We start from the raw sequence: 22156 nt of genomic DNA, 5'->3' as shown, positions 1-22156 counted from the left end.
TTTACGAAGGATTCGAATGATGCATCGCACGTACGGTCGTTAACCCATTTCGATCCTTTCTTTTACCGCGATAGCGTTAGATTGCCGCGAAGACGCGTCGAGGCGAACCGAAACGTACGCTTTGCTCCGAGCTATCGGACAATTTACATCCGCGTTAGATCGCCCGATCAACTTCTTATCTAGTAGCGCTACAATTTGCAATTAACCTTTCGAGCGCCGCTCATGGATATTTGCCGATCCTGTAACGAAGTGAGAAAAAAACTAAGCAAGAGTCGATCATTTATGTGATTATCTCTGCACGAATTGCGAGGAATCATAAATCTTCAAAGTGGAATAATTAACATGATTCGATATAACTTGGAAATAAGATTAATGCACCGTGATAATGCAATATATAACATTTTTTGCTCCCAAGTTGCACAGTGACACTGATTATTCTGCTCGCCGCGTATTGCTTTCAGATCATACAATCATCACCAAGATTCTTTTAATAAAATTGGAGAGAGAAATTTCTAACGAAGCTATCTAAGCATCAATAATTTTTTTAAGCCATATGCGAGAGATCTAGAGAAGTTCTAAATTTTAAATTGTTAACTAACTTGAGCATTGCAAATGTCAAACGTAAACAATAAAACGAATATGACAGAAGACAACTCATTAACATTAACTACAATAACGATTTTCTTCATAGGTCGCCTGCAGTTTGACCGTAAAATTCAACTAACAAGAAACTGTTGTCAAATAATCTAGTCGACGAAATGCCAGTTAGATTGTTTCAAGATCGTCGCGCCTCTTAACTCCGTCACGATTCTACTCGAGTGAATCCTGCTCGAGCGTAACCAAGATGGCTGCGCAGCAGTTTTGTTGGTCTCTGTGAAACATATCATGTCGCTTCGCGTTGTGTCGTTTGCTCCCGAGCCCGTTTTCCTCTTATGTCGCTTTCTGTCATGTCACAATAAATTAAGTTTCGAGCACTTCTAACATGTTCTTCTAACATGTGTAATATATAATCTGCATTCGTACTAATAAGTTACTATTCCTTATTTAACATTCGTTAGTTAATATGCCCGATAATTATAAACTTTCTCGATTTAATTAAAAGATAACTTCAAATAAAAAAGAATCTTTATTAAGTATACATTTTTATGTAACCAATTGCTCCAATATTACTTTAAATAAGTCTTGTTATTTTCATAATTATGATTATTTCAAATACGAAAGGTCTAATTACAATATATTCACATTTTCTAAAATTTTGCAAAGACTTATGTATTTCATTAAATTTAATTAAAAGAACAAGAGAGAGATATATGTGTACAAAAATGAAGTTAAATCAATACAATTCAAATTATGCATAAAGAAAAATCAATAGTTGAATAGTTTTGCTATAGTGTGTTACTACTATAAAGTTATAAATTATAAAGAATGTATGAATTTTTTCCTAGAGATTTTTCATATATATATAATATAGTTTGAAGCCCTATGTAGCCTACTTTTGAAAATTAGTATAATCTTTATACGGATTGCATCACTTTAATAATGAGAAGATCAATCTGTTATTAATTATTGCGATTAATTATGAGAGCAGTTTGTTAAATTAATTGCAGAAGATAAAGCACAGGTACGAAAGTATATCGACTCGCGTAATTAAACCAAGTTTTCGGCCAAGTCAGCATATTAATCAAGCGAATTTCGCCGCCATCTGTGACCCTAGTAGATGTCGTACACGGATATGTTCAGGTTTATACTCACGGCAGGTGGTCGCGTCGGCTGCTCTTTATCAGAAAAATTTATTTTTATACAATTCTCCAATAAATATATATGTATTATACTTCATTTTAAAGTTCCTAATTGTTTTAATTACGTATAATTTTGAAAAAATTACCAACTAATTTCAATGAAAAATAAAATTTGAAGAGTAAAACAAACATGCATTTTTTAAAGGAATATTTTTAATAAAATATCAAAGAATGTAGATATATTAAAATTTTTTTCGTCTTGAAAGAGAGAGAAAATTTTAAAAAAGAAAGTATTGACGAGACGACTATTAAAATTGTTGGAAAGCTATAGGGAAAGAGAGAGAGAGGAACAGACTGTAGAGATGCGAGTTGCGAAAAGATAGTCGAAGCGGCGAATTCGTGAACATCAAACGAATTAAATCTCTGCGGAGAGCCGACCGCAGAAACTAATATCTCGACGCGCACCGCTTCTTCCGTCCGTCTGTCCGTTCGTTTACCGTTTCGTCGTCGTGTCTCCATGTCCTTGTCGTGCAAAAATCGTTCGCTTTGTCTTCGATTTTATTCATATTGCTAGAGCTTGGCCTGACTTTAAGTAAAAAGCTAAAATAATTGTTATCAGAATCAGAAGAGAAAAATATGTGTGAGATGATTCTTTAATATTCAATGATTCTCGATGAGGAATAAACATAATTAGCAATTACATCATTTAATTAATCCACCTTAAATGTAAATTTACAATTAATATAGGTATAGATTAATACAAAATTAATATTAGTATCAGAGGAATTAGATTAAAAATATTATAATCTTAACAGTTATTACAAAAATGATGTTTTTGCATGACATGATTTTGAATATTAATATTATAGATTATTTAACAGCTTTTTTTTATTTCTTTGTAAATGAAGACTTGGATTGCAGTATGATCGAATCAATGTCTTTCATGAAAGCCTCACCTTTATTACAAAATGCTTGATGGTCTTCAACTCTTTAATTATTTATTTTTCCGAAGTACATAAGTTGGAAATTAATCTTCTCTCATATACGTTGGTTATTAATATTTCTATCTACCTAACTTGATTTCAGTCATAAATATATTTAAATTGATTGGCCGATAAATAGAATAAGCGATCAGACACTCGATTACATTCTAGCTATATCCAATCTACTTCTTGCGCAAAATTAGCTGCATTTTTATTTCTTGGATATAATAATTATGTGCCTTCGTCAATTAGATGTTTTCGCAAGCAAAACAATTTGAGAACTTGCTCGATAGAGAGTAATAAAATTCTGAATAATGTATTTATGATTAACATTCTTAATCTCTTCAGGCATGTATTATTTCAAATATTTATATTTTTATTGATGGTCGATTCCAAGTACATATGTCAATTTTTCATTAAATAAAACGTTTTGAGAAGAAATATGTTTGCTCTACATTTTCGATCTGTATTTGACGCTAAATATATCCGTAAAGTTTTTAAACTTCCAAATAATATAATTAAAATGTAAGATATAAGATTAAGATGTAAGAATGCGGATCTGAACTTTTAAATAAGATAAACTGTCATGCCAGAAGTGCGATGTGTCTAATCATCTTATATATGTATGACACTGCTCGTATCCGCCAGCGAGAATTTTTAAGGCGGACTGTACGGTCAGGTTGCGCAGGTGTGACCGATGGCGGCGGCCTTTGATCCTGGAGCGACTCCTCGGCTACTTTGTCCACGACTCATCGCGCCCGCCTCGCTTTTTCGTCATTCGATTCGATTATTTCCTAATGGCTAACGCCATTGCGAAAACGTCCATCCGCGTATACTCTCCGGTAAACATGCAAGACAAAAAAATGCACGAGGGCGCCCCGGTTATCGGCTAATTGACGTTAATTGACAATATTTTCCTCGTTCAAGGGTCAACGCGAGCATAACGAGAAATTGTAAAACGGGAACCGGTATTACGCGACGTCATCCACATAATGAGATACGACGGCGGTGATCATTTTAAGCTGCTTCGCTAGGAAACGATTAATGCATTAGCCGATAGAATCGATACGGCAATTTTCTCGTCAAGCTTTATACCGCCGCGGTAGGTTTTTGATAGGCTTAATCACTTAATGATTTTCAATCAATTCAATAATGAACACTAAAATACAATATTACATATTACTCGTTATTAATATATATTGTAAATTTGTAATATAAATTAATTAATTTTTTTAGGTTTTATTTAATTAAGTTTTTTTTCGAAAGTCTATAATATGTTGAAACTAATGGAAATTAATTAATTTTCATTATATATTTTTCAACTTTTAATACTTAATATTTAACGATTAATATAAGAATAAAAAATATATTATGATTCAAAGTGTATACACAGATAATACAAAATGTATTTGCAAATTAAAATGTTATTTAAATTTTCGTGTTTCAAATCTTGGTAAATAACATCGCAGCACATGTATTTTAAAAAACTAAGCTACAATATGTTCACCATTATTGTACAGAGTCCGATAAGATACGACGACGCAGATGATTACTTTAACTGGCTGCTCCTTAAACTGGCAATTAATTTCTAATAACAGACCGATTTAAGAAAATTACCGCGATAACATGCGCTCGCAACGAGTTCGATAAGAAACGGTAGTCAGAACTCTTAAAATGGCAATCTATTCTTACAAGACGTCTATTTATAGATAAAGAAAAAATTAGTAAAGCAACATACTAAATTATTAAATCATTAAAATGTCGACTATTTCTAAAATTTAAATCTCAATTGTTCAATTATTTAATTAACTTGTATTTCATTTCTCGTCTTTCCAGATTGTCTAGATACGAAGAATATGATCCATTAATATAATGCATTATATGTTCTATTTAGAAGTACATAAATGTTGTACGCGAATGACAGAGAAATATTGCAAAATGGAATTATTTATATTTAAATACGATCTATTGTAACCACATATTGCTTTGAAATCTAATACCAAAGGCGAGTGGGAAACACTTTGAATTACAATCTTAGCTAGATCACTGGCATAACTATGATAGTTATGGCTCTTGGAATTCCGTCTGAGCACCGTAACGAATGCGTAATACTTTTATGGGAAGAACCCTTCCACGTCTCGAAAATACATTTAATTTGTAGAGACCCTTAGAAATGATTCTCTAACCACAATTCCAACTTGGTCGCCTGAAAAAAACTTCGATTCGTTTTGCATGTCCCGCTCTCTTTCGATCGCTACGGGATTATGAAATTTTAGTATTGTACACACACACTGTACATTTGTGTACATGATGTTTCAAAAGTTGTATGCATTTTAAAAGTATATAAATAGATTTTTTAGAAAATTTGAATCAACTAATATTCGAATACATAGTGAAATCGAATCTCACATACACTTTTTAAGGTCTTACTTCATCATTAAATCTGTAATATGCAAAAGGAAAATTGAAAATGTATAATCTATCGTTAATCCTGTTTAATAGAGAAACAACTGCTCCCCAAAACCGTTATTTATTACGCAGCTGCGTGTTCTTTAATCTCTGACCGACATGCGTTGCCGCTTATTGGCAATCTCGTGGAATTAATTGCCAATTATCTTGTCCCTATTATCACTACATGTATATATTCTGCATTTACCAACATCTTTGTAAATTCACATGAAATGTAAAAAATAAATATTTCTCTTATTACATTTTATCTATTTTATTCTCATATCGTGGAATTAACCACGCGTACGGTTCGTTAAGTAAGTGGCGAAAACGATAAAGCACACAGAACTTTATACGTTCGTTTAATTCTCCAATACTTTTTTCTTCGCATTTTCCGTATCGTATTTTACGCCTAACGCGTTTACGCGAATAATTTTTCCGCCGCATAAAAGTCTCGAGCAATTACTTAGACGACGTCAGCGATAAAATCTTAATACATCTATACGTATCGGTAGCTAATTATCGCATCGCGTTTCTCTTTGAGAGACTCGCTCGCCGAGATGGACGGTCTTGTTATCGGCAGGAATTAATTGCTGCTGAATCGACGTTTCGTTTGCGGTCTTGCGCAATACGCGCGCCTTCGCTCATTCATTATCTGTGCGTATAATGACCGGTAATGCAGTATAAGTGTTATCGTAAAAGAATCACTTTCAGATCTCGTGAGAAATCGTGTAAATCATTGAACAAAATTGTCGAACATGAAACATTCTTTTGATTATTTTTGAAAATAATCAAAAGATAATAATCTTTCCTTCTTAACGCTCAAATTTGTCTTGTCTTATTCCTTGCAAAAAATTAATTTATTTGTATGTACATATGGCAACTTATAGGATAAATTATTTTGCATTTATTTAAATACTATTTTTTGCGTCAAAACTTGAATATTTTCAAATATTATTCAAATTGCAAAAATATATTAATCGAAACTCTTAATATCAACTAAAAATCACATACTGATTGAAAAAAGCTTTAAATTTGACATACATGTATATTAAGAAAATACGTGACTAACCGTATCTAATTTTTTGTGTTTCAGAACAAGCTAATCACTTGAACCTGTTCAACAATCGCCAGCAACCGAAAAAGAAGCGCAAGAGTCGGACCGCATTCACGAATCAGCAGATCTTCGAGTTGGAGAAGAGATTTCTGTACCAGAAGTACTTGAGTCCGGCCGACAGGGACGAGATTGCCGCTCAGCTGGGTCTCAGCAATGCCCAAGTGATCACGTGGTTCCAAAACAGAAGGGCGAAGCTCAAGAGGGACATGGAGGAGCTTAAAAAGGACGTACAGACTGTGAATCCACTTTTGGTCGCTCAACATCACAAGACTTTCCTAGAGAATGTGCAAGATCTGGGAATCCTAAAGAAACGGCCATTGCCAAATTCCATGGATGAGAAATCGTAGAGATCGATTCGCGAAATTGCTCTTTTTCGATCTTCTGTGTGCAATCGAGACTCGATACACGAATTAGATAACGGACAGTTACTCATGTAATGGTATCTTCGATCGAGAAGATCAAACAGTGATACGATGTCGTATTACGACGTATTCTGAAAAGCATATACGAAAATTGTTTTATGCGTCAATGTATAAATTTTGTATAGTTTTTTTATGTGCGATTAAATCCTTTGACGTAATTTAGTACCCTTCCTTAAAAAAATTAAAAAAAAAATAAAAAAAATATGCGAATAAAAATCTTACAATAATCTTCTCGAACTTACTTATAACATTGCTTAATAATATACTACGATTAAACCTACAAGCTCATTTTTGTAGAATGATTTACGCTCTTATTGCATTCAATTTTTCGATAAGCAAATATTCTCTACAATGGTACAAAGCAGTGACAAAAGCATAAATACGATGTAGCAGAAGAAACGATAAAAGTAAAAGTTATAAATTTCAATAGAAATTTTCGTTGTGCTTGTTAGAACTGAAAAAAGTAGTGTTTTATGTCGTAATTTACGGCTTGAAAAATGAAAAGCGCGGAGTATTATACTGTTGTATAGTCTGGCTACAATTTTATGAAGCGCGGAGAGCGCGGTGTATTATATTGTATTTATTATCATCGCGAAAATAAGGGAGGATGTGAACCGTGTGAGGGAGGCCGGTTAAAACCGTCGATAATAAATTATTAAGCGAATATTATTCCTTAAATTATGAAGAACCACGCATTCTGTGGCGCCATTATGTAAATATATTGTATATATCGTATGCATCGTTCCCTTGATAACATTACGTATAAACATGATAGAGTCGTTATATATGATTAGAATAAAAAAAAGATCGTAAACATATAAATGGGACACTGCAATATACCTGATTATGACTTTAATTAGTGAATTTTAGGAGCGAGTACGTAAGATGTATATCTACATACGCGGTGAGATTCGTAAAGTGATAGTGTGAGATGCGTGAGAGTAAATTAGGAGCGCGTATATAAATCGACTTAGTACAGTGTATAGCGAAGCTAAATAAATGGAAGAAACACATTATTGAAATTATCTGCGTATCAACTTTTTCACCTTTAATTCACACATCATCTGTTCTTCTATCAATCTTCCTAGAATCTCCCATCTACGATATTTGTTTCTTGATGACGTAGATAAAATTATTGACTTTCAAAATTAAAAGTAAAAGAATCTTACACGTTCATTATTGAAAAATAAATGTTATCGATCAAACCGAGTTTGTAAGATTTAAAAATAAAAAAAGATTACATACGAAGATCGTGTTATTTGTCTTCGGATCGCTTTAATGAAGTAAAATTTGCATTTTATTGCGTAATACTGTGCACGGCAAAAAAGGCTCGAGGCTCGTTGGCGTGCATGTAAAGAGTCACAAACGCGCATACACATAGAGATGAAAAGGAATTATTCTCCAAAAATAGCATGTACCAGGCTGCGGCCCTTCCGAGAATCTTTTTGAAGCCATTCGCGAGGTTTACCCAGAGATGTAATTTATTAAGATGAAGTCATTTTCGCCCCTTTTTCCTGTTGTATCCGTTCGTGCGGAGTCTGGCACTCGTCATAACCGAACGCTTTCGCTGCCGATAGATCGGAATATCTGCAAACTGGGCAGCTTGCAAATTGTTACCACAAATACAAGATCTACAGATGCTTATTTTTTGCCTATATAGAGATGTATTAAGCAAAGTCAATCTTTTTCCTTAATAATGACGAGTTTGACAAGCGATTACTTGTAATCCTCAGAGAATTAAAATGGCAAATTAAAAGTTTATCAAAATCAAATCCATTTTAAATTAAAAAATAAATAATTATTCGAAAGATTTTATTAATTTTAATTATACTTTCAAAATTTAATCCCCTAATATCTTTTTATATGTATAAAAGCAGCTTAAAGAAAATTGAAAGAAAATTTTAAGACAAGCTTAACATAGACAATAGAACGGAAACAAGTATTTAAAATATAAAAAAAATGTGAGCAATGTAAACTACATATAAACCTGTAGGAAGCCGCCGGGTACTTATTAGAAGTATTGAGGGTGTACGAAGTACAACCAAGACATATAATCAGCATATACTTAACGCGTGTAATACACGTAATCATATCCGCTATAAACATCCTAGATTCGACTCGATTAATCTATTGCGCTAGCAGCAGCACACGTTTTATATCAGAGATAATGACGACAGGTTAATGATAGGCTCATTAACGAGGCCTCATATCAAATGGTTCCATTTAGCATCAGATATTCAAGTAACAGGAAGCGAGTTGTGATAATGTCGAGCTATCTGTTTATATATCATGCATTGTGAAACTCGTTGATATGAAATTAACTATATAAAGCAATTATACGTGTAGACAATACACTTATATTTTATAAAGAATTTCTAAAGATTTCCATCCGCACATTTATACACGTAAATTCATGTCTGCGTGGATTTGCGAAAATTCTCAAATATCCGGTGCTTTAAAAAGATCGACTGTTTATTACGCTCGTTACGATCGGCCTGATCGATACATGCGATCGTCGAGAAGCGAAAGGTTCGACAATCCGAAGAGAGGCGAATTTAAAAAGCGTAAGGTCGAACAAATAAAAAAATTCAAACGATTAATCGATCGCAAGTATTCTTAAGCTCGTAAAATTAGAGTGCGAAAAGATGTTTTATACAATCGTCGGTATACAAGTCGAAAAAAAATATATATAATACGATTACCGACTTGAACGTACGCGAGGCGGTTCTCAGCCATCGCTGAAATCAACGGGCCCATATATGAAGCAGTAAGCAAGGTAGCTCGTACCGCCCTGTAATTCAGACGCCGCAACATCCAAATAAAGAATTCATAATGGCGATGATGACCACCGTCAATTTTCTCGATATATCCGATACACCAATAATTCAGATGATCTCCGACTGGAATGTGCAATATCATTCATCGACCTTCATGCACCTCGAAGCGCATTAAGTCGCGGCTCTACGAGATCGCACGAGTAACGCACGACATTAACGAATTATCGTTTAATCGCAACAATCTATAATCGATTCGTACGTTTACATCCTTATCGCAAGACTTTTTAATATCGCGATCGATATCCCTCTCTCGACATATTGAATGTAATTAATTTATGGTCTATTTAATCCTAATTATTTTCGATACATTGCTCGTTATTAAATAGCATTGTGAAATGATACTCGTTAATGCGAATCCCGAGAATCAAATTTATTCAACATAGATTCAATATAGATATGTAGATTACATGCGTGAAATGAATCTTATCGGATTATCGAAATATTAATTTCGTGGTAATTATCGATCGGTCGGTAGCAGGCAAATCGCTTCCGTTTAATCACCGGGTTTGAAAACGAAACTTTCTACCGCTTCGATTAAAAACTTGTCTCTTCATTTCCTTTAATTGAATCTCGCGATAGTTTCGCTCCGGTATAATTTTATTCGTAATATCGAGAAATAGGGAACAATTGTTTGAAAACGTCAATTTGCAACAAAATTACATCACAAAATTACATCTGGATATTATCGCAAAAATATTAAATATGGATCAAGATAAAAAAATCATAAAATCACATTACTTTAATAGATATTATTATTAAATATTATTATTATTATAAATATTATTATTATTATTATTATTATTATTATTATTATTATTATTATTATTAAATAGATATTATTTAGATATTATTTTAGGGTAAAAAATCATTTCTCAGGCCGCTTAAAATTAGATTTATATAAATATCTATAAAAGTGACAATTCATTGATGTTAAATGAGATTGTCGGAAATATCAGAAGTGCAGTCTACAAACTGATCGAAATTACCAGTAAGTCAAGTAAGTTCACTCAGGAATGACCTGAAATGTATCCTCATGGACGCATACTAATTTGTCCCTATACGAGAACACGTGCGAGCGTACGTAGTCGCACGTGTCGTCGACCGTGCCGCCAAGATAGACCGTGCGAGCGTATTATCCGGCGTTGTTTTGCATAATCTCAGAAGATACCTCCATAAAACGGCTCGCGTAGCTCATTTTCCCGGCATTGACACGCCCACGTAATTCGGACTCATTTACTCGTTGACTCGCTTAACCCGCAGCCAGTCATGCGTCAGTCAAGCCGGCGCTGCCGCAGATCCATAATTTCGATTCGAAGCGTTTCAGCACGCGAGAAACGAGTTTCCCTCGCTCTGCGCGGATGTAATTAGACGTGGATCTAGGCTCTCCCCGGCCCATCAGCGGGCCTCGTTAATGCGATATCTCGAGCCCGCCGAATCCTCTCGCCTCGACGGCGAGCCGCCGATCCTAGCGCGCCGAATCCTCTCTCCCCCGCCCGCCCTCGCGCTTCTATTCCGTCCGCTCGCCTCGTCCTTTTTTTTCGATTCTTCATAGACTGACTTCTTTCACGTGGCTGATTTCTACCTGCGCGGTCTTTCATCTCGTCTTCGCCAACGAGGTCCATTTACACGGCGGGAGGACTTCTTTTGGGAGGCCTAGCTACGTTATACGGTTCTAACTAACGAGAGCTCGTAGCCCGGACGATGGAAGATTAATACGTGGGAGTGTTTAGGCAAGAGTGGGTGGGTGATCGAGACGATATATTATTCGCGCGGTTGGAATCTCGCAAAACGTTGCTTTAGTTGGATAATAGATGATGCTCGGATAACGAGTTTTAATAAGTATAACGTGTCGATGTATGCAGTTATTCACGTGCAAAATTATCTTGGAATATAATTTCGATGAATTTGAAAAATTTTGCACAAGTTTTTAATTATAAAAGAAGGCAAAAAAAGATGACAAAAAGCGAGACAAACATGTATAAACAAAATTTTTAATTTTTGTATTATAAAAAAAATACAATATATCTATTTAAAACAAATAATCTTTCTAAATAATTTGTTGAAATTTTTTCGAAATATTTAATTTCGTAATATATATGTATTTTTTATATATAAAAAATATATTTTCTATAATAAATTTAATCTCTGTTTCTCGACGTTACCACTATTTTACTATCATTCAGTTCTATTTATATAAAAATATATTCTGCAAAAACTGAATTAGTTGCGTCACATCACGATTGTACTAATTACGGTATTATTAATAGTCGCATTGAGACAGGGTTAAGCAAACGGAGTCTGAGAAACTGAAACGCATTAACTGATTAGAGATCCTTTCACACGCGTTCAGGTAAAACGCGTCTGGGAAACCGCGCCGGTTCGCGAGAGCCGCGCGTTCCACGAAGATGGAAGCGGATAGACGTACGAGAGTCGTTCGTCGTCGGCATCGTTGGGACAGCTGATGGGCCGGTGTCCCCGAAGGCGATCGGCCGAGACCAATCAGCGTTCGTTCGTCCGTCCGCACCCTAATGACACCTGCAGGCTAAAAAGCCATGATATTCAACAGCCGGACGCTAACGAACTCTGCTGCGCACCGCATGAAACACAAGGATGGGGACACGGCCGCAATACCTCGTACATAAAGCGCGATATACATGCCTTGAAGTTCATTATTACCGTAGAATAAAGTTTCTCGAAATTTTCGTATCGCGTTTTTTTTTCATTTTTATTTTTCCAACTGTATTAAAATTGTTTAAAAATTTAGAGCAAAAAAATAGATTTTAAAAATAGTAATTAATATTTTATTTTAAAGATTCTCGCGGCAGAAAGTATTATGCCAGAGAGATATTCGTAGCGCTCAGGCTGTTAACAAGAAGACGGTGCGATTGTCCGAGAAGCGGTAATCTAATAAAAGCCGATTCCGCGCAAAAAAGCCCTCCCGTGTGCGTTAATTCCATCTTGTTTCGCGGATCACTCGAGGTGGACGACGCGATGGTGTTCGCGCGAGGCGCTATGCGTGCGTATAGAATGATCACGAATTACGATGACGTCAGGTTGACGGAACGGAACGGGTACCGGATAGGTTAATGGTAAGGAGGCTCTCTGGGATCGAGGCTTGGGTCTGCCAGCGGCTCGGCTCCTGATTACAGACCACCGGATACTCTACACTCTCGCTCTCACTTCGGTTATTGTACCGAGCGGTGTCGGGACACCACTATAGATCACCGGCCATCCGGCAGTTTGTCCGATCGGCGGCCAGAGAGGAGGTGTTGTAACTCGTGGAGGTGGTCCACGGCATTCCAGTTTCACGAGAAATTTATCGGTGGCGTCCTCCGCGTCCCCCGCTAATGCGCTCGGTGAAGCTCCGTCGTCTTCCCGGCTCTCTAGATCATCGGATCTTTCGGATCAGTTTGATCCGGTGAGTCATAAATCTGCGACTCTAGGATTCTTGGAATGTCCCTTTAATTCTAACATAGATAACTTTGCATTGAAGCGAATGAAATTCTCAAATTTTGACGAGTTGGATTTTGTAGATATTTTCACGAACTAAAATTCTTGCGTAATTAAATTTGTAAATTGGAAGATTCTGAAATTTGCGTGAGAGATGAATAATTTAAATCACCATAGAATCATTCTCTGTCTCTCTTCCTCTCTCCATTCTTCATTCGGTAACGACGTGTTGTTGTTTAAATAATTCTGTATGAGTTCCCCCAGGCCATTGTCGATAGAGGCTCACGTCAGAATGCGTAATATTTTGAATACGATCGTTATGCAGCCTGCCCTCCAGTTAAGGGAGATTTAGATTTAGGCATAGGCCGGATCGAGGTAACGTCCGCTAGATGCGCTGCGTGGCGTGTGTGTATGTCGGCTCGGACAGATTAGAGGCTGCGAGATAATTAAGTAGCGCCTTCGAATAACGCCCAGCTACACAACACGCCGATGCCCGATATTCGTGCCTCGAATTTCCCTTCGAGAAATTTTGCTCTCCCTCCGCAATTCTGCTCTATAGTGACATCTTCGTTGAAGATGATGGAAAAGAGCGAAAATAGAAATAAATCCTTCTCATTTTACGCGTCCAATAATCTGTTTTACGGCGTTTAAATAATTAATTGAAGTTTTTCCTCATAAAAATACTAGTATTTATATTTATGAGATATGTAAATTTTTTTTATTTTATTCCAATAGTCCTGGCAAAGTGTTATGTGAAATATTTTCGGAGTAAAGATCAATGATAACCCGTCAAATGTATAGAATATTTTATACAATTTCTTTATAATTTTTTGACATTATATTTCGTATAAAAATTAAGAACGAATTAATAAAATAAATTATATGACAATTTCAGTTTGACTACACTGCCGATACCCAGAAGACGAGTATGACGAGCGAATCCACGTGCAGCCGCGCTCACACGGCAGAGACAAAAGGCGTCCATCGTCTCTCGAAGGATTCCACGGATCCCTAGAAAAGGACCACAGCACGAAGCTTCGGATTATTAGTGAGCGGGTAGTCGTAGAAGGTGTGATTCTGACGTGTCGGACGCCTCTTCTCCGCAGGTGAGAGATCACGAGACGAGAGAAGGAAGCGAGAGAGATGGGCAAACCGCGTGAAAACGAGAGAGCGAACGGAGCGAGACGGCGAGACCGGTCGACGAACGAGCGAGAACGAGACGTTGCGGGGCCCAAAGCGGGGCGGCAAGGGGGGAGGTAAAGGACCGTTCCGGGGTGGGAGAAGATCAAACGAGCCGACGAGCCACGGGGTGGTCCCTACCCGCGCTTTCTCTCTCTCTCTTTCACTCGCGTTTCTTTCTTCTTCTCCGCCGTTGCCTACCAAGTCTCCTCGGCTCCTCTCTCTTTCTCCCTCCTCGGCTTCGTCGCTCTCGTCCCGTCTCTCTTTCTCGCGCGCTTATATTATTCATATTTCCACGCTCATGTTCTTCGACTATGTGGTTCGACGATCTACGTTCTCTCCGATCTTCCAGCGCCTGTTACCATACGGCCTCGCCGCAATGCGAAATTGTTCGACGGAAAGTCGCATCGATCTCGGTTTTCGCAATAAATTTAATTAATTAAGAATCCCCTTATACAAGTTTTTTTTTATAAACTCTTATAATTTTTCAATCGATTAAATATAGGAATTTTGCATTTTCCTCTATCGATTATAAATCACTGCATTAAATGATTCGAGCCTTTAAAATACCTGGGATCCTCTTCCTTAAAATTTCCATCATGTTCATGACTTAATCTCTTTAGAATTAAAACCGTAGGAATTTTATGATTCATATCTGATTATTGATCTATTATCTGCGTTTTGCCTTGAAAATTCAGAAGCTCGATTGAATACGCGCGTGCACCGAATTCCGCGACCCAAACGAAGTGGCTCGAAAGGACGCGCGTTCGATCGTCGCGCGCGAGAGCGCGTCGCATTAATAAATTCACCGCAAATCACTCGACGAGGAGAACGGCGAACGCAGGCAAGGAGGGCGACGATTTTAGTTGCAAATCGCAAAGCGCCGCGAGAACCGACAAAGGCCCCATCAAAAGGACCGCTTTCCTCCCCCTCCGTGGAACCTCGTTCCACGTCCCTTTCCCTACCTCCTCTTCTCTCGCGCGCTTCTCTTCGTGCGCCCACTCTCTTCGTTTCCTCCTCCGCTTCGTGTACTTTTTTCCCTTCGCGTCGTCCTCCCTTCCCGACTTACCACCGGGTTCTGGTAATCTTTCTCTCTCTCTCTCTCCTTCTCTTTCTTTCACTCCCTCTCTCTTCCGTGTTCAGAGTATCTCTCATTTCTCCACACCTTCGCCATTATCATACAAACATTAATGACGAGCCGGAAAAGTACTGCGGTCAGGAGACCGCAACATTATCCTCGCTAATCGTACGCCGGCTCTGCTTCTTTGGTTCTACGCGATAAAAGATAGAAGAGATGTTCATTGTGCACGCCGAGACAGATTGTCTAGGGAGCGCTAAATAGAGGAAGAAGCGGTAAGAAGGATATAAGTGTTTTACTTATATCGTGTAAGAGATCTTATCAGACATATTTTTCTTCTACTTAAAAAAAAACGTATATTATCTTTGACTAATTGAATACACTTAATGAAGTACAGAAAACGCAGCATTCTATTACATATTCTGATATAATATTTTAGTATAACGCGATAAAATATAAAATCGGATAAAAATCTCAGATAAAAGATTAATTATGTGTAACTTTAGATACTATATAAATTGTTCGATTAATAAGTGCGAAATATTTCAGATGATTCTTTGTCGAAAATTAATGGGAGTTTTTCATATAAACATATACCCCTAAATCCCTCCCTGTGGAGTTACACTCCTCCAAAAATGGGGGTAAAAATTAGGTTTTTATTTTTTTCTCAAATTTGGAACAAGTTAAAGAAATGAAATTAGGTGGATATTTTCTACTAGTAAAAAAGTTATTTATTAATATTTTGTTCAGCCCGTATTGTTATAAGGGGATGAAACTAGCAACCCCTATTCAATTTTTTATTAAAATTTTTTAATGTTTATATGAAAAATTCCCCTTAATTTTCGACAAAGAATCATCTAAAATTTTTCGCACTTATTAAGAAACACCCTGTATATATATATATATATATATATATATATATATATATATATATATATATATATATATATATATATATGTATGTATATATATAAACATATATACATATATGTATATATGTTACTATAAAAGAAACGTGAATGCGATTTTAAATGCGATTGTACGACGAACAATATCCCTGTATTTATTATATTGCCAGTAAGATGACAAAGGGATATTAACGTCTTGTAATAGCAGTTAACACGCCGGACGTGTCTCATGCAAATGAGAACGTCAATTAAACGGCAACGTGTCGGTTGCCGTCTTAATACGACGTCACCGCATCCCTTCTTGTATTATGATGACTTCTCCATTCGGAAGCGCATTTTGTGGAGAGATGTTGCCATCAGCGTCAAAAGGCGTTGTCTGACGCGAGTATTGATCACTTCACGAAACATTTTCAGACAATGCCATCCGCCATCTGGACCGCCATTACGAACGATCACGCATCAAACTGGTGGACGCTGGTGGCAAAAGTACTGCGGGTTTCGAAACCACCACTGTGCCACGTATGGCGCGTATTTCGTGAATAGGATCAACGAGAGCATCTTACTTGCATCCGCGAGAATTAGCATAATTTTACAGACGAGTTCCTAATACTAGACAATTATGATAATATATATGATTCTCAGAAGAAAATATTTAAAATCTCGATTCTACAAATACAGTAAATATAGTGATAAAATTATCACACTCCTATATAATAATTTTTCTCTATTGCAAATTGACTCGAGATAACGCAGGCGTTTTTTAATCATCTCAATCATCGTCGGGAATGCGATGGTACACGCGTAGGTGTAGTTCCGGACGCGCAAAACAAAGAAATGAATTCGGGCGCATCTGATGCGTAAATACGCTCGCGCGAATCGAAGCGGTGGGTGGAACGGGCGTGCTTGCTCTTTACGGCCGATTTGAAGATCGAAGCCGGCTCGATCGAAGGGCCCCATTGTCTCGTGGCCCGATAGATATATGAGGCGCGAGAAAGATCTCCTCTTGCCTCCCCGCTCGCGCTGCGAACGATCTCTCACCCTCTCGCGCGCTCTGTCTCTCATCTATCGTCCCGGGTCAGGGATTCACTCCTCCGTTGGTCCCACAAGGAAGGACCACCCACCCAACCTATACTTAGCGAGGTGTCGGCAAATTGAGCTATAGATGCCGAGGGTAATGCAACGAGGAGGGAGCGGGGGGAAACTGCAGGGGTGGCAGACCGGCATCGTCAATACCATCCACGCTATTAGAGACCTTGAGGGCGAGAACGCCCGTGCTTGCTTGGCTACCACTAATTTCTTACGCCACCTGGTCCATTCTTCTATCGGAAATCTCGCTCGCTTTCTCTTTCTCTTTCTCTCGCCCCTTTCCAATGGCTTCACCTATGGGAATGGGAAAAGGGAGGATTCGAAGTATAGTTGCACTCTCTCGTGTTGCCAGACGGGAAGCAAAATCGCCATTTGGGTGGTCTTGTGCGATACGCGAGATAAGAAGCACCATCAAGTTATAATTACTGATGCTCCTCTATCAATGAATCAGGTTTTTATAAAATTATTGTAAATATAAAAACATAATTACGATAAAAAATATTTTTCAATATACATGTACACACGTTCAAGAATAATCAATTTACATTCATGATAAAATTAAGGCGGATAAAATCCCGTTTATAGAAAAATCAATCAATTTTTTGCATCTCTTTTGTGCAAATATTAATTAAAATTTTATGAGCTTTTATATTGCATCTCGTTAGAAATGTACACTTTTTAAAAATGTGGCAAATATACATAACTACACATTATATATATATCCATTCATGAATATGTCAGTAGAAAATCGAGAGCTTTTAAATTACTTTTCCACGTAGACACACTTCTTGTTAAGCATGCAGCGTGCACGCTCGGCGCAAAGCAGGTTACCACAGCGCAGAGGGTCAAATAGCCGCGAACTTCGTCACGAGAGAAGATCGTTCGTGACAGCTCGGCTCGGGTATTTGAAACGACGATGAAACCCGGGCTTTGCCACTCTCGTTGGTCGGCGCGTTGGCCGAGGTTGCGTTTTAGCACGCGAGCTTTTGCAACTTTACGACCGACACTATGCACACCCTACCTCTTTCTCGCGGCTTCCCTCCCCCTCTCTCTCTTTCCGCCTCCTCACCCTCCTCAGCAGTCTCACCCAGTCGTTCCCGCGTGGATACGAAAACATGTGGGTGTTTGTAGGCATCGGGCCGCTATGGTGTTGCCGTGTACCAAGCACCGTGTCGTGGATAGGCACGTGCATGGTTGGAGCGACAATAAACGCAATGTGCCGTGTTTCAGTTCCTCGAAATTGATTTTTGATCCTTTCGTTGCTACACTATATCCGCAAACGCGGGATCGAGATCTTTAATTTGTGACATTTTTAAAAAATCTTGCAATTGTCAATGTGATCATTTACACCTCTTATTTTCCATCGATTGAATATGACTATCCCAATTACTAAATTTAAAATTTGTGCTCTTTTTATATTGCATATTTTTAAAAAATTATATATTTTAATCTCAAATATGTAAATCTCACACTATGGCTTATGGTAAATACTGTCGGGTTGCAAAAGAGAAATATCGTTTCTTCGTACATTGTTGATGAGAATTTCTAATAGGTATTTTCTAATTTACCAGAAATGGAATAAATGAAGGGAATTATGTATCATACATTATACTATGAGTATACGATTCTTGAACGAAGAATATTTTATCGGCGCGTATGATCGATTCATGCAACATAAAAACTTGGACAAGATAATTAGCCGTTTAGTCACGGTTAACGATTCGTATCAAAACGCGCATGATGCCGGCCTTCGATCCTTTCGATGCCTTCGCATTACCATCGTATTAATAAGCATTTACGTGTCTAATAAGCGTTAACAAGTTGCTCAGATCATGAACGATAAGTTAGATTCATTACGCAAGTAATATTCTTTATAATTGCTATTGTAATTTTGATACTTAACGCAATTTAGACTATTATTATAGAAATTAACAATTAAACTTGTGAAAAATGTGATATACAGAATTATTTGTGCACACATTTTAGATGAGAGAAAGAGAGAAAAAGTTCGGATAAAATTATATTTTACAAAAGATTACATACATTATATTCAAATTTTCGAATCAAATCATTTTTAATATATTTATAAGTATCGTAAAAATGCTTAGATAAAAAGATGTATAATCAGAATTTTTTTCTATCGCATAGTTTTCCTAACTAAAAAAACCAACTTTTTTTATAAAGTAAAAAAAACTATATACATTAAGCTTTCTCTTAATTATTTTTAATTATTAAAAAGCCTCGACAATTTACGAAAGTCACTACTAATCAACAAATCATATCATTTACCGCGAGTTCATCCGCTTCCGCGTCCAACCGTCACTGCCGTTTCTATCGTTAATTAATTTAAGCGCTTAATCCTTCCTTCCTCCCCCTCCTCCCTTCCCCATCACACCTTTTCCATGGCGCGTTCCGCGCGCCTACGATCATAATTCTCGATTTTAATCGATCTCCGAGCGCGCGAGGGCGCAATAATATTTTCGGTGCCGCGGCCGCATCGCGCGGTGCGTGCGGCCCTGTGTGACTCGTGTAATTGGCTCCCAACTGGACTTCAAAGGGCGCCGCTCTCCTTCATCCGCGCCGCCACGGGCGCGAGAGAGCCGACGGCTCGCTCGCCGGCCGACGGCTGAGAGCGAGAGGGAACTATATGAAAATTATACGCGCCATGCGCGTCGTTCGAGCGCGAGCGAGAGGATCGCGAGGGGAAGGGCGAGACCGAGCGATGCGAGCAAGGGAAACGAGGCGAGCCTAGCATAAATCCATGAGAAGGAGAGAGAAACAGGTATTAGGGGGAATTCGAAAACGAGAAAGAGCGAGAGAGACAGAGGGAAAGTGAGTGATAGAAGGTGAGGTGAGCGAGGGAGAGGCGTGCGACAAGGACGACCGGTGGACATTGCGTTGAGCTGCATGAGCGGGACGGGGTTAGAACGTGTCACTGGAGGTGTGACTGAGACGAGGCGAGCGAGAGGACGAACAAGACGGACGAAATCGCTCACTGGTGTTTCGACATGGGCCAGATAATGTTCGATACGGGAGACCCCTGTCTCGTTTGGTTAATCGCTCGATATATGTGTGTATATGCGTTTTTTCACCGCTTCTCGACACCCGTCGCCGCGTGACGTCTACGAGGTGACGCGAAGGAGCGTAAGACGGTGCGTCTGTGTTTCGTGAATTCTCGTAGAAAATCGCAAGACTAGAAAAACGTGACGGCGAAAATTATCCGTCACTTTCTCTGTCGACACCGTGAATTCGCAAAAATAATCGGAATTCCATTTGGACGGCGCGCGTTAACCATCCTTCGGATCGAAGTTTGGAATGTCTAGAATATTTATAGTATTTCAGTGGGACTAGAGTGATTTATCGTTGCGCGAAAAATTATGTAAGATCGAGAATTATAAAATCTTCGGTTATTGGAGATATACATCCAGACATGAAAGAAATATTAAAACGAATAATTTAACATCGAATACGACAACTAAGCATTTAAAAAAAAAACTGTAGAGATGTTACAAGATTTGAAAGTCTTTTAAAGATTTTTTTAAATATCTCAAATTTTTCTAGAGCGTTTTTTGCGATCTGTTGTTGCATATTATATTACATCTTGTATCGCATTTCGAGCTCACTTCCGTTTTCGCGGGTGCAAAAATCGCGATGACTCCCACGGCCGGCGTCTCCAGCACTTGGGTAACGAGGAGGCTCTTTTAGATTCTACGGCGAATCGGGGCCCGATCCAAGGAGAGCCTAACACCCGAGGACACGGGTCGTTTAGGCGGCTTCTTTCTTCGATCATTAGTCCGGTCCGCGGTCGACCGAGGGTCGTAAGTCCGCGAGGGGGCCTCTTCTTCCACATTAACTCCGCTCGCCCCCGCGCGCAGCTTCGTCCGTTTTTTGTCTCCTTCCTCTTTTCGCGTCTATCTTATAATCCCGGTTTCGTTCTCCCCGCTTCCTCCGATCGTTTCATGGTATCCGACGTGTATTTTGACAGAAGCGTGTCTGGTTTGGCCTTTCTATGGAAAGAGAATCGATAAGAGGGTTGCAGTTTGTTGTGATTGCGTTTGTCGCCATCAATAATCTTAAATTACTGGCTCTGCGAACGCTCAGTTCCCGGAACTTTGCTTGGCCAAAATTTTTCTAAATTCCAAGATTTTTTTCAGAGCAATTTTTATGCAGCTCTGCAATTTAGGATTACAACATACAGATGTATTGCACTCCGGTATAAAAATCAGATGGTCGTATTTTTGCTCGAAATAGAGACGGTTGGAACTCTCGGAATTCTGAATTCGTAGATCTTGTGCTGATTCGAGAATATGCGAAACCGCAATAACTATTGAATTTCAAAAGAGCTATTTACTTTGCTTCGACACGTAAGCTGGAATTGTTCACAGTTGGCAGCCGTCACTCTTCCGTTTCACAGAAACAGTCGAGACGAGAGTACCGGACGCGAATTATATGCTCTATAAGTACGTTTCCGTGAAACGCTACATTTAGGCACCATGTGACGTACGCGTGTAAAAAACCATAATTCAGTATGATAATTTGGTACGCATGTTTATTGGCTTTATGCGAAATTTAATAAGCGCCGCCTAATCCTCCGCTAATTTTAATTCAAAATATGCTTGCATAAAAATTGCATCATATCGCAAATATTCGTTGCTTTATTTCGAATCTCTTGTCGATCGATGTGTCTTTTCTCTATATCATCTATTTCGAACAAACTCGCGACTCTTCGTCTCTCTTACGCTTCACCGTCAACGCGCTTTCTCTCTTCCCTTTCTTCTTACCTTCGTCTCTTTCTCTCTTCGCGAGATGTATAAGGCAGCGGCAGTACACACAGAAAATCTCAATCATCTCCGGCCGGTTTCTTTTGTACTTGGCGCTCTAAAGGCAGCCGCTGATTGGTCGAGGGGCG

The 22156-nt window shown here is 38.2% G+C and overlaps 2 protein-coding genes and 1 long non-coding RNA gene across 4 annotated transcripts in view; 2 read left to right on the top strand and 1 right to left on the bottom strand.

Annotated features, from left to right (window-relative positions):
• Window positions 1–7731, top strand: part of LOC145967987 (uncharacterized) — a 47246-nt gene extending 39515 nt beyond the window's left edge. The window contains exon 2 of the mRNA XM_083093141.1: window positions 6267–7731. Coding sequence (XP_082949267.1) covers window positions 6267–6634 — 368 coding nt within the window. The 3' untranslated portion in view covers window positions 6635–7731. The remainder of the gene's footprint in view (window positions 1–6266) is intronic.
• Window positions 1–14585, top strand: part of LOC145969309 (uncharacterized) — a 94283-nt gene extending 79698 nt beyond the window's left edge. The window contains exon 2 of the long non-coding RNA XR_014438027.1: window positions 13892–14585. This is a non-coding gene — a long non-coding RNA (uncharacterized LOC145969309). The remainder of the gene's footprint in view (window positions 1–13891) is intronic.
• The window catches only part of LOC145969307 (cysteine-rich hydrophobic domain-containing protein 2), a 166546-nt gene that overhangs the window by 85672 nt on the left and 58718 nt on the right, over window positions 1–22156 (bottom strand). The gene's annotated exons all lie outside the window — the stretch shown is intronic.

The sequence above is a fragment of the Camponotus vicinus genome, unplaced genomic scaffold (assembly GCF_025532165.1).
Source record: "Camponotus vicinus isolate PSW18456_S1 unplaced genomic scaffold, iyCamVici1.0 SCAF_3, whole genome shotgun sequence".
In the NCBI taxonomy this organism is placed as follows: domain Eukaryota; kingdom Metazoa; phylum Arthropoda; class Insecta; order Hymenoptera; family Formicidae; genus Camponotus; species Camponotus vicinus.
This window is presented reverse-complemented; position numbering and strand designations above follow the sequence as displayed.